Source organism: Myotis daubentonii, chromosome 7 (assembly GCF_963259705.1).
Source record: "Myotis daubentonii chromosome 7, mMyoDau2.1, whole genome shotgun sequence".
NCBI classification, from domain to species: Eukaryota; Metazoa; Chordata; class Mammalia; order Chiroptera; family Vespertilionidae; genus Myotis; species Myotis daubentonii.
Genome location: NC_081846.1, coordinates 41698003 through 41715657, shown reverse-complemented (window position 1 = coordinate 41715657; position 17655 = coordinate 41698003). Strand labels below are relative to the sequence as shown.

The window sequence follows — 17655 nt, the reverse complement described above, 5'->3', positions numbered from 1 at the left end:
GTTCTTAAGAGTACATTCCATATAGAGTTTTGTTCCAATGGCTCATTTTATTCTCAAATACACTGTGTTAACTATTTGGCCAGGAATCAATGATCAGCAGTAGACAGTTATATAATTCTTGAGCCAAGCAGGCTACTTATTTACATAACAATTTTTGACTTAATATAACCTTGATCTATCCAATATCCAAATATCAGCTTGAGTCAGAATTCTGCCAACCTAGAGTCTCATCTTAGCATTTTGACATGATTCCAGCATAACTGAAATTGTAATAAAACATGACAATGTGTACTTTACTTCAATGATGGCTGGAGAGCAGAGATTCCTTTTTTATCTTTTTTTTTAATTCTCAACTCATATATATATATAGACTGAAAAAATATATATATGTATAGACTCTTTATAAATTCCTTTTATGGTGGAAGAAGAAACATTGTAGGCTCCAACACCTGTGAGCAGACAGGCAACACTGACAAATTGCTTCTGGAGAACCTCCTCAACCAGAATTTTCTGGCCCATAAAATGGGATATCCATGTGGTGTTGCCCACCAAAGACACACAGAGTTGAACAGGACCACTGCTGTTGTCTGAGCCTCTTTCCGTGGGTAGCCAAAAATCCAAATGGTAAGGAGGATCCAGGGACATCAGAGTTTAAAGACACAGATCCAACTCTCAGTTCTGTAGTTTTCTAATTGTGTAACTTGGAGCAAATCATTTAAAATCTCAAAAACTATTGTTTTTCTCTAAAAAGACAATTTGAACAAAACAATTTCTGACATATTCTTGCTTTCTATAATTGTCATACATTCAGAGCAGATGGTTCTTAAGAATTTTTCATGAGGATTTGTAAAATAAGTTTCTTATGTCACTTTTATCTCTTTAATAAGCTTATTGAGCAGTAAATCATGGAGAACTGTGATTTCATTGTTATAATCTTCCATTTTTCTGATTGGTTAGCTGTACTTTCTGGCATATTAAATGACATCATTTCTACAATTAACTCAATGAATACTCTTTGCTTTGAGCTCTCTTCTAGGGAGTGAGAATAGTCAATGCACTGTTTATAAAAAATGACAAGCCAAGCAGAAGGAGAGAAAATAACATTGACCTCCCAATTCCACTCTTAACTTCCTGGTAGACAAGACAGACTGTGGTTACCTTGTCTATAAAAAAAAAATTTAACAACTGTCTTACCTATCTCATAAGAATATTGAAATAATCATATGTGTTATTACCTGTGTGAAGATTAAAGACTCCACCAATGTAAATTTTGTGGTTATTATAATGATTGATGCTTCCAGTAGCTTCAAAGATAATAAATGCAATAAGCTGTATACCTGACATGTATTCTACCATCTTCCAGTTGACTGTCTTTCTAAATATAGCACCAGCCCCACAGGTCTATCATGGGTGGAGCCTTTAGTTTCCAGAACAAGTGCAATGCAAACATTTTACATCATTGAATCATGAAGGGCAGAGAGTATTTTTCCAAAGTATTTTTCTGGGAATAATTATGAAGGATCATCTTCCAGGTGAATAGCTATGACCTTATACTTCCAGGACAAATAGAACTGCATTTTATATACTGGTCCTACTGAAGATGTAATTTCAAGGACAATGACTTATTACTCTGTGCATGGCAGGGGGAACAATAACCCTTGCTTAACCCATTGATCTGTGCATAATCTTCCCCCTGGCAACAATTTGAAGACAAGAAAGAAAGAAGCAGTTTGGTTTCCAGTTTTCCTTTACTTAAGAAACCTGTGCTGCAGGCCAGAAGTTTGCCATAATTTGCACAGTTTTGTTGTTTCTAACCAGACATGTTCTTTAAAGCATAAAGAAATGAAAACACTCATGGCAACAAGCCACAAGCATCAGAATCAAATTTTAACACTGTGGACTTTCTGAATCTAGAGCAAAATGAATTTCCTTTCAATCTCAAAAAGATAGCAATTCCCATCACTCTGTCTCAGAATTTAAAGGAACAGGAAGAGCAGAACTCCCATTAGGTCCCATGACTATCATGAAGGTATCCTATCAGCAGCAAAACTGAGATTTAAAATAAATTGAGTCAAACACTGAAAAGGAGCAATGGCCATTCAAAGGTTTATCCAAGGATTGTAATTCTCTGTTCATGACAGGGGAGAATAATTCATGGCTTAATTTGAAGTCTCATCCTGGGTTTTTAAAAGAGAAAGCTGGACAAAATACCTAGAACAGGTGTCAGTTACATTAAACCACAAGTACCATTGAGAAATCAGAACAAACAAAATTGATGTCAGTATTAAATGATCGGAAAAATTAATCAGAAACATTTTTTAGTGACAAAAAGAAAACATATACGTATAGAGTTTTTTAATTGTTTGTTTGTTGTTTTGGGGTGTGTTTTTTGTTAATCCTCACCCGAGGATAACATCAATTGGTTACCTCCCACACGTGCCCTCACCTAGCTGGAGATCTGACTCAGGTATGTGCCCTTGACTGGGAATAGAACCCACAACCCTTCAGTGTGTGGGCCGACACTCAAACCACTGAGCAACATCAGCCAGGGCAGATATGCATAGGTTTTTGAAATTAAGTATATCAAATAATCAAGCACTGAACATGGACTAAGATGTCCCTGATGCTACGGTGGACATAATTACTCACTGCTATCAAACACTGAGTGGCACCTTTAAAGAAACAGTATTGATTTCTCAGTCACTTATTATGTACTATAGACAGCAATTCTTCCAAAACACTGAACATGCTTTTCAAACAGACAAAGCATGTTCTGGCCCTCTGATGGTGTCAATTAATTCCAGGGAGGAATCATTTTTAATTCTCTCTAGTGAGAGAGTTCCATTATTGCATTTCAGTTTCATTTAAAACCCCTTTTCAAGAACTGTGTCTAATGGACCTTCAGAGCATCTCTGGGCAGCTCTAACTTACATAACCTCATTTTTCAAAACTGTTCATTACTTTCTCCTCCTCTTAACATGCTCTCTCTCCAGCTCAGGGCCTCCCTGGGGGACTTGGCTGCCTGCTTTGGTAATACAGTAGTGCCTGCCTTTGAGACTTTTTCCCATTTCTAAATGGAGTGTGCAGAATATGAGGGGAGTGGGGGCAATGCTCCTTAATGTTGTTGATTGGCAATGAAATCAGAATCTGCCAGTGAAAATAGCCTACAATCATATCTAGCCAGGATATTATCCAGGGCGCATGTGGGAGACATAAAAGGAGCTAATGGAAAATGACAAAAAGAAAGGGTTTTATTTCTGCGTCCAATACAGAAAAGAGGAAAAGGAAAAAAATAAATATGCAAGTATATCTTTAAAGTCAATACACTGTTAAAAACAAGAATTACGAAGTATGCTACCAAGTCATCTTACACTCTATTTGAAATTTCCCAATAAGGAATTTAATGTGGCTTCATTTAAACAGCATACTTCATAATTTTGTTAAACAGGGACTAAAACCTTCTAAGTAGGCTGCAGGGTAATTTACCCTGGAACACCCCACTTCTCTGCTCAGTGAAACTGAGCACTATTTGCAAATTCTGACTTGAGGCACAACTTTTTATTTATTTTTTTAAAATATATTTTATTGATTTTTTACAGAGAGGAAAGGAGAGAGATAGAGAGTTAGAAACATCGATGAGAGAGAAACATCGATCAGCTGCCTCCTGCACACCTCCCACTGGGGATGTGCCCGCAACCAACGTACATGCCCTTGACCGGAATCGAACCTGGGACCTTTCAGTCCTCAGGCCGACGCTCTATCCACTGAGCCAAACCGGTCCTGGTGAGGCACAACTTTTTAAAGCAAAATAAAATTACTGTTACACCAATATCATACACCGTATTTTAATACAAATATGTATTAAAAACCATAAATATAAAATAGTTTGTCATTTGACAGTGAAAACACACAAATGAAATAAGAGAAAAATATTATCTAATTTCATAGTTGTATGTATACAAAGTCATCATTATTTTTTAATAATTCCTAACTAAAAGTAAAAGAGCCTGTCAGTTTTTCTATTTTTCTCACATACATAAAGCTTAAACTTGGTTACAAATACTTATGACATATTCAAAAGCCACCAGGCAATGTAATTTAGAAATAATGTTTCACTCAGTCACACAATCTTTCCCCCAAATTATTTAATGTGTAGAATCTCAAATTATATTTAATCATCGATGCATGTGCATCAGGTACAGCACAATCTATGTGTGCATGAATCCCTGACTTGAGGATGACACAGAGAAAGGACTGAACACCCACCAAGCATTTCCATATGCCATGAGGAGATGGAGAAGCAGAGACAATACCCAGCTTGGCCACATACAAACCAAGTGATCTGGACACATTCTTCAAACCTCTCCCATTCCATGTTCCCATGCTTAAAATGAGAGTGATAGCAATTAGCCACAAGGTTGTGGAGGATTAAATGAGATAATGTACACCAAGCATGTCAAACTCAAAGGCTAACCCGGGCCCAATAAACGAGGATGTGGCCCGTGAGTTGGACATGCTTGATGTACACAAAGCACCTCACTTAATAAATGGTTTCTGTTCTTTTCTTGTTTAAGAAGAAAAACAGACATCGAGAAATACTGCATGTTCTTTTGATGTCCATAATTTGCTTTAAATTCATTAGCAACGATTATGTGAAATTTTGTGTGTATGTAGAGGGAGTAGGTTTAATATGCCATTGAGGAGCAGACAGTTGCCCCCCAGGGGTAATTAGAAGCCCTACTCCGAATGTGGCATCACAGTGCTGCAGAGATCTTCACTTGCCATCAATAGCGTGGGGCTTTGCCAATGTTAGCAATGCACTTTCACTGGTGGAATTAGTAGCTTGTGGAATTAAACAGCACAGCAGATATCAGATATGGACTGTAGTTAGTGGTATGCAGGATATGTGTATCTGCAGTAATTTTCTAGAGACACTCCCCCAAACCTTGCATTAGTAAGGCACAAAAATCTAGCAAGTTCCAAATATATACCCTAGAGATGGACCTTGCGGCTGTCCAATCCTGACATAAGGTCAAAAATTATGGTTACTTGATGCCCACCACAAGAACAAAGAAATTCTGCTTCTGAAATATTGAGGGATGTTTAGATCATCTAAAACAAAGAGAGCTTAGACTTCAAGAAGCTTACTAGACAGCCTCTGAACTATTTGATCCAACGTCCCAATAAATTTGATCCAACGTCCCAATAAATTTTTGTTCAAATAAATGTCTTTATATGCAGCAGAATTTGGTTTGAAACCTGCTTTCATTAAAACCAAACAGTAAAGTAGTCAATTCCCATGTACTATAAACTATTTCAAACTTTTCGGAAGCTATTATAATGTACCTTAATGCTATTATGAACAGTCTAGTAGTTGTGTGTAAACAAATTGGCTTAGGTCAGTTTGCTAACCTTCTTTTCTAGTTAAAAAATATATTAACTTAGACCAATAGTTAATTAAATCCTATGAAATGCATGGACACACAGAATAACTTTAAAAAGTGGAAATAAAGTAAAATCAGAAATCTAAGAAATGCAATTTTTAAAAATGATAATATTCAAGCCCTAGTCGGTTTTGCTCAGTGGATAGAGCATCGGCCCTCAACTGAAGGGCCCCGGGTTCGATTCCGGTCAAGGGCACATACTTCAGTTATAGGCTCGATCCCTGGCCCTGGTCGGGGCTCTTGTGGAAGGCAACCAATCCATGTGTCTCTCTCACATCGATGTTTCTCTCTCTGTGTCTCTCTCCCCCTCTTCCGCATTCTCTAAAAATCAAGGATTAACAAAAAATAAAAAATAAAATAAATGATAATGTTCAGGCTGGTAAGGGTTCAATGAGTTGATATACTGCTATTATCATTATAGAGTAATACAATTTTCTGAGGAGATAATGGGTGAAATTTATCAAGAGCCTTAAAAATAATTGTTTCACCAATAAGCACATGAAAAGATGCTCAACATCATAAGCCACTAGGATAAGGCACTGTGGTTTTGATAAACCACAATGAAAAATCACTTCATACCTACTAGGATGGCTGTAATAAAAAAGACAGATATAAGTATTAGCAAAGATGTGGAGGAACTGGAACACTCATACATTGCTAGTAGAGTAAAACAGGGCAGTCATTTTCAGTTCCTCAAAAGGTTAAACATTAGAGTTACCATATAACTCAGCAATTCTACTCCTTGGTATATATACAAAAAAAAAATTTTAAATATGTTCACATAAAAACTTATATGTGAATGTTCATAGCAGCATAATTCATAAATAGTCAAGAAGTGGAAACAAGGCAAATGTTCATCATTGATGATTAAATAAAATATGATAGATCCATATCATGAAATATTTGGCCACAAAAGGAAATGAGGTAACACTGATAGATGCCACAATGTGGATGAATCTTGAAAACGTTATGTTAACTGAAAAAAGGCCAGTTATAAAGAACCACATATTGTATGATTCCAATTATATGAATTGCCCATAGATAAATCCATAGAGAGTAGACTGAGAGATATGGGGGCAAATGGAGAGTTACTGCTAATAGGCATGGGGTTTCTTTGGGGTGATTAAATGCTCTAAAATTGAGTGTGCTGATGGTTATACATCTCTACAAATATACTGAAAACAATTATACTGTATACTTTAAATGGGTGAATTGTATGGTATGTGAAATATTTGTCAATAAGGCTGTTATAAAAAGTTAACTTCAAACTCTTTGACCCAGTAATCCTAAACATCAGTTTGAACCATAGGAAATTACCAATATTTTTGGCCTACAAAACAGCAATTCAGTGTAGCTATCTTAAAGATGCGGTCCAAGATTTATTTATAAAGAATTTTATTCATTATAATTTTATAACATGATTTTGGAAATAACCTAAAAACTAAGGAATAAAATAATTAAAAAAACTATTACATAATTATGTGATAATTATAATATAAACATTTAAATTGCATCCTTGAAGAATTGTTTAAAGCATGATAAAATACTATGTGAACTACATGATGCAAATTATGGAAATATATCTTTATTTATAGGTAAAAATAAATAAAGATAAAGAAATACACCAAAAATACTAACAGCATTATCTCTGAAAGTTAAGGTTATGGGTGATTTTAGTTTTTGCAAATTTTTTTTAAGCTTATATTACTTTGATAATTAGAAAATAATCTTATCATAAAAGGAAAGGAAAATAAAACAAGAAAGACAGAGATGCCCAACTCAAAGATAGCCAAGTATACTTGGAATTCTACTAAATTTCACTTTTAATAAAAAATAATTTGATTTAAGTTTTCAAAATTCCAATTCAAGTATTTCAGCATTCTAAGGTAAAAAGAAGCAACACTAAACTAGTTATTCTAAGAAGACAGTTCTCAGTCTTAATTTGAAATCTCCAGTAAACAAGAACCTACAACACCCTGTTCTAGTTCTTCAATAATAATTCTTTCTGCCAACAAGTACTTATTTATTTCCAAGCTGTGATTGCAGATCATTCTTCCTTGTCCAAGCCTGTACAAGTCAGAGATAGAATTTATAAGACAGTTTTTTTGTTCATTTTTGCATTTTTAGAAGTGGCTTGACTAAAAGTTTATTTTAGTCAAGCTGCAATCACAATGTCAATTAACTATCATCTGAACCAGGGAAGTTAAGACCTCCAGGCTTATTCAGTGCTGAATCTACAGGATGCAGGGGTATCTGGCTGGAAAAGGCAGTGGCTGAGAGGAGTTTGGTGCGTTCTGACATTCAGGGGCCATTACACTCATGGCTTTTAATTGTTGGCAGAAAATGAAATAAACTTTTAGTCAATGAAAAGTTCGTCAATTTATAACTATGCTTTGGAGCAAATCTTGCTCTCTAATAAAATATCCTATTCTACCTCGAACCCTTTGGACATTACTTTGACATAATTAAGCACAATCACATGAATAAAAGCTACAGAAAAAATGTTGGATTATCTAAATTATTAAAATTATGTATCTAATCACTACTTGAAGTTATTTACTTATACATTTACTTTGTTTATTGTCTGTCTTCACCGCAAGAATGTAAACTCTGAGAGAGAAGGAATTTTTGTCTGTCTTTTCATCAGTTTAACCCCAGTACTTGGAAAAGTACCTCAAAGTAGTGCCTACTAGGTAGAAACTCAATAAGCAGTGAATGAATGCATGGTTTTTCCACATAACAAAACATTATTCAGCCATTTAAAATGATGTTTGTATCCATGGTGACTCAAAATCTTCCCCATTTTGCATTGCAACAGTTATAGTCCTATAACTAATCAAGTTAATTAGTTCATGGTCCTGCTATTTCATGATCCTGCTAAAAGCAGACTACTAGACAATGTTCTGCAAATATATGAAAAGAGGTAGAAAGGATGCTGTATCTAAACACGTATCATTTCCTCGATAACTCTTAGAAACATAAAAAGAGAAGCTAAGGAAGCAGGAAATTACAAATACTAGCATTTCAACCATCTGAGGACATCAGGATTTTTGCAAGGGGCCTGTAAATCTGCAGCCATAGTGTGGATTATTTGCATCTGAAATACAAAATACACTGTGTAGATATTGCCCTTCATTTTGTCAATTGTTGTATTAATGTTTTTTTTTAATTCCTGAATATTTGGTCATTATTTATTTTCTCAATGAATGGCTAGTCAAAATCTAACTGCAGTGACTGGGGACAGCAGAAAAAAAAAGTTAAACTATAAAATATTAAGAACTACTATTAAGGACAAATAATAATCGCTGTCAGAATAGTCCTACTTAAGTCTGAGATGTTAGAATTTAATTTAAGCCTTGAAAGAGGGTGAAGAAGAGGAGGATTTTGTGCAATTAGATAAGAATATAAGTAAAGGTGTGTCAGTGGGAAGGGTAACCAGTTCTTGAATGTTACCCCAAACCTGGGCCCTGGCAGGCAGCCTTGCCTTCTTACCCTGAAGTGAGACTCTGCCTAGGGAAGAGGCAGGGAACAGAACTAGAAGCCTACAGCAATACTTCTCCAACAGAAACACTCACTGACATCTGAACTGAGTTCTGACAGATACGGTGTTGGGAATAGTGTTCTTGTTAATCTTGCTTGTTTCAGAATCTCCTGGTCAGAGATAGGCCAGTGGGCATACAGAACGTGAACAAAAGGGGCTCCGAGGCTCTTGCAGTTTCACAGTGATTATATGGGACCTGGGGAGTAGCAGTCAAAAGGCAAAGTGCAGCCCTGGCCGTTTGGCTCAGTGGATAGAGCGTCGGCCTTCGGACTGAAAGGTCCCAGGTTCGATTCCAGTCAAGGGCATGTGCCATGGTTGCAGGCACATCCCCGATGCGGGAGGGGGGGGGGTGCGGGGTGTGCGGAGGCAGCTGATCGATGTTTCTGACTCTCTATCCCTCTCCCTTCCTCTCTGTAAAAAATCAGTAAAATTTATTTTTTTAAAAAAAAGGCATAGTGCAGTGACTAGACAGTTTAAACGTAGATAAAATGTTGCAATTAAAAGTGAGGAGAATTCAATCCAAATTTTTCCAGAACTGAAATCTTACTGGTCAAATATAACTTATAATCATGAGCCATCTATTGAGACTTTTAAAACCTTTTTGCTAAACACTGATTATTAATTATAATTTTATTGCAACAGATTTGAAAATCTGAGTTAATTGCAATATAGGTAGAAAAAGGATAAGAACACAAAGGCCACTTCTTACAATTAGTTAATTCACTGCTCGTTTAGCATTTGACTATCCAAAAGACAATGGAGTATAATTGAAAAACACATAAATTTGCCTGAGAGAGTGGTTGTAATCCCACTACCACATATATAACAAGCTTTTTAAACAACTTTTTAAAAAAGATTTATCTTTATTGTTTAAAGTATTACAGATGTCCCCTCTCTTTCCCCATTGATCCTTTCCACCCTGCCCTCTCTCCCCACCCCCACCCCACCCCCAGGCCTTCACAACACTACTAAAACAACTTTTTGAAAAGTACGTTTGTGTAGAAACTAACTTTTCATAATACCACAGAAGAAACCTGTCCATCTTTACTCCCATTTTGTTGATTTTATTAAAATGACTAGTAGTTTAAGTATTGGTTATTATGACAGAACCAGAGCGTGCAGCCATGTCTAAAGGCTTTTAAATAAAAAATAAAAATCAGCCCAGCCGGTGTGACTCGGTGGTTGAGCATTGATCTATGAACCAGGAAGTCATGGTTTGATTCCCAGTCAGAGCACATGCCAGGGTGCGAGTTCCATCCCCAATGTGGGGCATGCAAAAGGCAGCCAATCAATGATTCTGTCTCATCATTGATGTTTTTATCTCTCTCTCCCTCTCCCTTCCTCTCTGAAATCAAAACAAATATATTTTTTAAAAGAAAAATCAATCCTATGCCAGTCAAATTCCATGCAAGTCACATATCTCTGTGAGCTGCATTCAGTCTTCTGGGATCACCAATTTGTAACTCCTATGAGCATGATGTATTCAACATCCGTTCTCCTAACTAAAGTGAGTTGAATTTCTTTTGCAGCCTTGACATCTCACCAGGATCCTAAACATTGGGCTTTGCACAGTCAGGAACAGCTTAAAAATGTAAGCCCAAGTGCTTATAAAATCTTCCCCATTATCTGTCTGAGTCTCAGGCCTGTTGCAAATAACAAGACTCTAGCTTCTGTGATACACATTAGCATCATCCATGCACTATCCTCGACACCAATTGGCAGGGCAGGGTCACCCATAACAAGTTCCTGGCATGTGGCCAGTCCGGAGGCAGCCAAGCTCAGTTGGCTGCATCCCAGCTATGCAGGATGCCTGAACATGTTGACAGCAAGGAGAGCAGAAGGATAGCTGAACACTCCAAATAATGGGCTGGAGAGAGGTGACCATAGGCTAAAGAAACCCTATAGAGATTAGCCAAAGAACAACTTCAACCCACAACTACTTGTATGTCAGACTGTTGGAAAGCAACTGCAGTGCACATATTCTTCGTGCAACACCACAGTAAGAAATGGCTCCTTGGGGCCCAGGGATAGGCAACCTGGCAAAGGTGGATAAGAGCCTGTGCTCATTTCCAGATACCAGGTTCCATCCGGAGGGCCCATACATCTTCATAGGTAACAAATGTTTGCTCCCATCCAGGTCTCATTATTTTATTCTGCAAAAGATACCTCCCTTCATTCACCCAGGGGTAATGAAATGACAAATTAATTGGATGTCATACCACCTAAATCAGCTAACTTGTACATATCACTGAAAAACAGGCACATTTGCTGCAAACCCATGAAGTGAAACAGAAAATTCCAATCATCTCTTCTGTATGACCTGCCTTTGGGTGCACTTACAACATGAATTACCAAACACGTCATTTGTCGGGATGTAACTTAAATTATTAACATGTGCACATGGCAGACTATATTTCACACAATTCTCTAACCACTGCTGATTAAATTATTACTAATTATGCAAAAACTTTAAAGAGCATAATGATTTTAATGTCATTAAAAAGGGAAGTCTGGCTTTGAAATAGATAGTGAGATTTCATGAAGCTTATTGAATGATAATTAGTGCTACTCTAAGCACTTTACATCTATTACCTATTTTACTCCTCACAACAACCCTGTTCTGGAAGTTCTAAAGTAAAAAGGGATTGAGTGCCCTGGCCAGGTGGCTCATTTATTTGAAGCATCGTCCTGTCCACCAAGAGGTTGTGGGTTCGATTCCAGTTCAGGGCACATACCTAGGTTGCGTGTACCATCCCAGTCAGGGTGCTTACGGGAGGCAACCTATCAATGTTTCTCTCTAACATCAATATTTCTCTCTCGATCTCTCTCCCTAAAATCAATAAACATATCCCCACGTGAGAATTTTTGAAAAAAGGATTGAGCAGCTTGCTCGAGGTCACAGCTAAGAAAAGCAGGTAGAAGACTGAATCTGCCTTGAAGGCCATCTGATCTGAAGGCCCTACCTAACACTAAGCACCAGGCTTCCACTTCCCTTCCTTGTTTCCTTACTTGTAGGTGGCACTGAAACTACGATTGCTGGAATTGCTACTGGTGGATGTGAGAGAAGGTTGTCTGAAGCCTGCCTGGCCGACTAAGGAAAAGTAATTTGAGTTTTAAAATGTGAATTGAACGAAGATGGCAGTACTCTGCAAGAAGAGGTACATGTGAGCGGCTACCATTGGAAATAGAATCAATATTTCTGAAAGCTATTTGGTAACTTGGAATGAGAGCTATAAAGCTTTTCTTGCCCTTTGGCTCAGTAATTTCAGTCTTTGGAGTACACTCCAAGGAAATAACATAAAAGATAAAGGTAATTTGTTCCAGATGTTCATTCAGAGGCTATTTGTATTCGTGAAAAACTAGAAACAACCCAAATTTCCAGTAATAGGACAGTGACTAAGCAAACTAGGCTATGTAGAAAAAGAAAAAAGAAAACTTTATAATCCCTAGAAATAGCACAGTAGACTACACTGATTTGTAGACATATATGTAAGAAATAACTTCACATTAAAAAGTAGAATAAAAAGCAATGGAAGCATAATCTTGTACAATCAAGTAACAGAGAGCATGGATTAACAGTAACACAAGAGAACTGTGAATTTATAAAGAAGTATATCTCTCATTTCATTGTTGAAATTCCAAAGGGGGAACTTCCATATAGATTATGCTTATAAAACCTACAGACTTAAATTATACAGAGATTTTTGTTTTTTAATCCTCACCAAAGGATATTTTTTCATCGATTTTCAGAGAGAGTGGAAGAGAGAGGGCCCACAAGAGAGGTATCTGTCCTTGCCCGGAATTTGGTCCAGGACCCTTTGGTCGGCAGTCTGACGCTCTATCCACTGACCTAAGCCAGCTAGGGCTATACAGAGGTAATTTTTTAACTGAGACCTGACTACATCTCACATGTATTAATGGACTGTCAGTAAAAGCTAATCTTTTATAAGGACTTACTATGTGCTAGGTGCTGTTCCAAATCCTTTCCCTATAATCATTTAATCCCCCTACAGCCTCATAAGTATTATTATTATAACATCTCTTCTAAGAGGAGGAAATTAGAGCACAGGAAGGCTAAATAACTTGCCCACAGTTACACAGGCTCTAGCCGAGGTAGAATTTCAACCCCAGTAGACACATTATTTGGCCTGTATGCCGCCATTATGCCACAATACCTTCTTTTACTTAAAAGAAGTATCTAGAGCCTGTTCTTTCCAGTTAATCATTTCTAGATTTTGCACTTTTCTTTCTTACCACTCCTGTTTGGTTTATCTATAATAATAAAAGGGTAATATGCTAATTAGACCAGACGTCTTCCGATGTCATTCCGGATGTCCTTCCTGACGAAGCCGGGGCCGGAGGGAAGCCAGCCCAGGTTCCAGGTGCCTGTGGGTGGCCCAAGGGAAGCCAGCCCGTTCCCGGGTCCCGGGTCCCGGGTCCCAGGGCCCGGGTCCCAGGTCCCGTAAAGAAGCCAGTGCTGGCAGCCAGGGGAAGGAAGGCCTACTCTTGCACGAATTTTCGTGCATCAGGCCTCTAGTAATATATAGAATCCTTGCAGAAAAGAACAATAACCAGATACAGAATTTGAAATAAACACAATCTGCCTGCCCTAACTGGTAAGGCTTCTTCTGAGAAGTGAGACTAGAGTAGGGTTTTTTAATTAGGAGAGGGAATTGGAAAGGTTGGAAAATAAAATGCTACTGTGGTAACATAAGATTTTGCAGAGGAGAAAAATACATTTAGAGCAAGGAAATACTCAAATGAGGTTGAATCGAAGAAATAATTTGCCTGGGGATAAATAACAAAAATAGAAGAACAGTTCAAAAATAAAAATGTATGTTCTACACTTGCCTTTCTTAAATTTTTTAAAAGTATTTGTCATGTATGGTCTTATTTAATTCTCATGCTGTAGAATGGTGGATAGCATAATTTACAGGTGAAGAAAGTGAGAGTCAGACAGTAAGTAGCTCACCCAAAGCAGGGTGCTTGTCCTTAGCCAAGCATGAATTCAGTAGAGCTAAACATTAATGCTGTTCAAATAGGTACAAACCCCTGCGTAGTCTATGCAGAGCTCACAAAGCCCTAGCTCATAAGTATAAATCCACTGAGAAATTCCAGAAAACAAATCTAACATGAATGGAATCAGAACTTAGAATTAAAAAAATAATGGGATCTGATTCAACAAAAAGGGCAGAGTGAAGGCAGGGCTACATCTAAGTATAAACTAAATGTTTGGGAGATGCCATGGGAATGTGTTATTTGGAAAGGCACGCAGCTCACATCTTTCCATCCAAATCCCTATAAGAGGCACATTATTTTAGGACTCTCTCATCTTTGGTGCAAAATGCACAAAAGGAAATTTTTACATTCCATGGAAACATTTGCACAGTGACCTACATTTTATGTTTTTAAATTCCTCACCTTCTCACTTGATTATGTGTTATGAAGACCTAGCCTTTCTTTAGAATTCAGATCAAACGCCATCTCTTTCAAGAAGCCTTTTAAGATTCTTCAACTGAAACTAATCCTCCTTTTCCTAGGCACCCATAGCATGTCCTGGGCATTTCATTGCTGAACTTGCGTCTGGCTTGTGTAGCTCCAGGATGGAGTAACACGTTTGAGATTCCTATCTGTGCTTCCTATGACACCAACACACATGCCTTGCACATTTTCATCATTTATTAAATTGGTAAGAAATTGTGTAAGGCCCTATCAGGCTCTACAGGTTTATAAACCTTTTCTGGGATTTGGGCTGTTCAAATTCAACTACAGAAATGACCTCAGGAGCTCCAGTGGCGCAATCGGTTAGCGCAAGGTACTTATAAGAAATGACCTCAATAAAGACTCTTTTCACTTAAAAATCTTGTTTCCTTATAATCATATATTATGTTGACCTTTTGTACCAGATATTTGCATTAATTTAATGCTTTAGTAATTAGCATTGGTAAATAACTACCTCACATCCATAAGGTTAAATTATAAAGTGTCTTTTTTTCAAGATAATATATTCTTTAATTTTTTATTGTTTAAAATATTACATATGTCTCCTTTTTCCCCGATTGAAAACCCCCTCCCCCAGCCACTCACACCCTCAAGGGCAAGCCCCCACTGCCCCAGTGTCTGTGTCCATTGGTTATGCTAATATGCATGCATATAGGTCCTTTGGTTGATCTCTAACCCACCCCTTCCCCTGCCTTTTCTCTGAGGTTGGAAGGTCTGCTCAGTGCTACCTTTTCTCTAGATCTATTTTTGTTCACCAGTTTATGTTGATCATTATATCCCACAAATGAGTGAGATCATGTGATATTTATCTTTCTCTGACTGGCTTATTTCGCTTAGCATAATGCTCTCCAGTTCCATCCATGCTGTTGCAAATGGTAAAAGTTCCTTCTTTTTTACAGCAGCATAGTATTCCATTGTGTAGATGTACCACAGTTTTTTAATCCACTCATCTACTGATGGGCACTTAGGCTATTTCCAAATCTTAGCTATCATAAATTGTGCTGCTATGAACCTAGGGGTGTAAAGTGTCTTTTTTAATCAAATAGGATTATGCCAGTCATTAAACTGAAACAAACTAACTTGAGATTTGCTTTTACTACAAATTTTAAAAATATCCCACCTGATTCTATTTCATCTGAAGGTAAGAGCTTTAAAACCAGAACTTCAACTCTTTGAAAAGTCTCTCATGTAATATGAGATGGGGGATAAACTACTGGTGAAAGAACTTCAAATTTATGCGCAAAAAGTACATCACTTCTACCAGGGTCAATTGCTCTTCAGGAATGAAAATAATATTCTTTTTATTAGCAATTTTAAATAACAATTAATATTCATTTACTTGAAGTTTTTATATAAGAACTGAGAAAACAATTCTTTGTAGTTGTTATAAAAATACAAAAGAGCTGAGTTTCTGAAACACAGTAATCTTCTATCTCCCCTGTTTTCCATTGCACCATGTGTGGTGGTGGTGTGATCCTGGATTGAAAAGCTTGCTTATAAGGAAGATAAAGACCAGGGAATAATAAGAATACTACTGAGGCTTGTAATGAAAAGCAAGCTAAGAAAAAGACTAAGTAATTATTTTCAATTATACCACATTCTGTAAAATATCAAAAGCTCCCATTACATTTTAACATGAGAAAAGGCTCTTTGATTCATGAATGGGCTAATCCAACAGCTATTCACACAATTCCTGTCCTTTTCAGGGAGAATAACAATCAGTAACCAAGAAGGAGAATGAAAGTCATGAAAGGCATGAAATCTTACTTTTTCATCATCTTCAGTAAATGGAGCACCTTCAGGAATCTTATTTATCGCTTGGGCCACACCAATAATCTCACCATCACTGCTTCGGATAGGCATGCACAATAGTGATTTTGTCTTGTATCCAGTCAGCTTGTCAATTTCATCATTGAATCTTCTATCCTAAAAATAAGACAGAGTATTAACTGCAATATGCACTGTCAGAGAGGAGAGAGAAATGTACAAGGGTGGGTAAAAGTAGGTTTACAGTTGTGACTATGTGAAACAGTTAATAAAGCTATTGTAATAATCATAACATGCATGTCTTTTCTCATACAAACAGCTATAAATCTACTTTTCCTACCCCTGTATTTCTGTGTAAGGTACCTTATCAAGGGCAACTTTAGCCTGCAAATTTTTAATAACAGATTTGACTTTATGTTGAATTCATTAAAGAAATATAAATGAAAACAAATCACCACAATTGTTAGCCAAGAGAGGAACTTTAATCCTGACTACTTGTCAAAACTGGGGAGGGGGCAAGTGTTTTTAATGGAACTCCACACTATGTTATTTATTAAAATGTGTTATTTCATATAGACACCTGGCTATGAAGTATCATATAAAAATACATAATAAATATATATTAAGCACTATGAAAAAATATTCAGAAAAGCACTACTTTACTTTTGGTCACATGATTCTGTAAAAAACAAACCTCTGAGCCCATAGTGATACTTTTAAAATAATTTTTTTTAAGTGAAGTGGGGAGGAAGGAGATAAAGTGCTTCTTTATAGAATGTCAGCGAAAAAATGTAGAAGGAATGGTAAAATTATATAATACCTATTTATTGTAACTACCAAAATAATAATGGATGCAAGCCAGGACCACCAATACAGGCTAATACCATTGGATGAAAGGTTGTTGTTAAACAGGATATTAACATAATCTCAAAGTGACACCTTAAAGACTCCTTATTAAATTCAAAAGGAAAGATGTCTTTATCATGATGAGACCTAGTAGACACCACCTTAAACAAGTAACATCATCATTAATGAGACAAAAGAAGATCTTGTGCCTCCTGATGAGATTCAGGGAAGGACACAACATCAGGAAGAAAATTAAGAAAAATGCAGATTGTTGGTCATTCAGAAGTCTGACCTGAATTACTCAAAAATGTCAATATCGTGAGAGATAAAAACGATTTAAAATAAAAGTAAAATAAAGCCACGGGAGCTGTGCTGGTGTAAAGAAGACTGAAGAGACTTGGAATCTAAATAAAATGTGTGGTCCTTCATTGGAAATTGTTATGCAATTCTTGGAGGGGACAATTAGAGAAATTTGAACATGGACTTTATGTTAGGTAAATAGTGGTATTGCAATTATGTAAGAAAACATTCTTATTTTGAGGACATACATGCTAG

The 17655-nt window shown here is 36.8% G+C and overlaps 1 protein-coding gene across 1 annotated transcript in view; it reads right to left on the bottom strand.

The window, feature by feature from the left end:
* PDE11A (phosphodiesterase 11A) overlaps positions 1–17655 on the bottom strand; it is a 308732-nt gene that overhangs the window by 258400 nt on the left and 32677 nt on the right. Inside the window, exon 2 of the mRNA XM_059703969.1 lies at positions 16255–16413. Within this exon, the coding sequence (XP_059559952.1) occupies positions 16255–16413 (159 nt within the window). The remainder of the gene's footprint in view (positions 1–16254; positions 16414–17655) is intronic.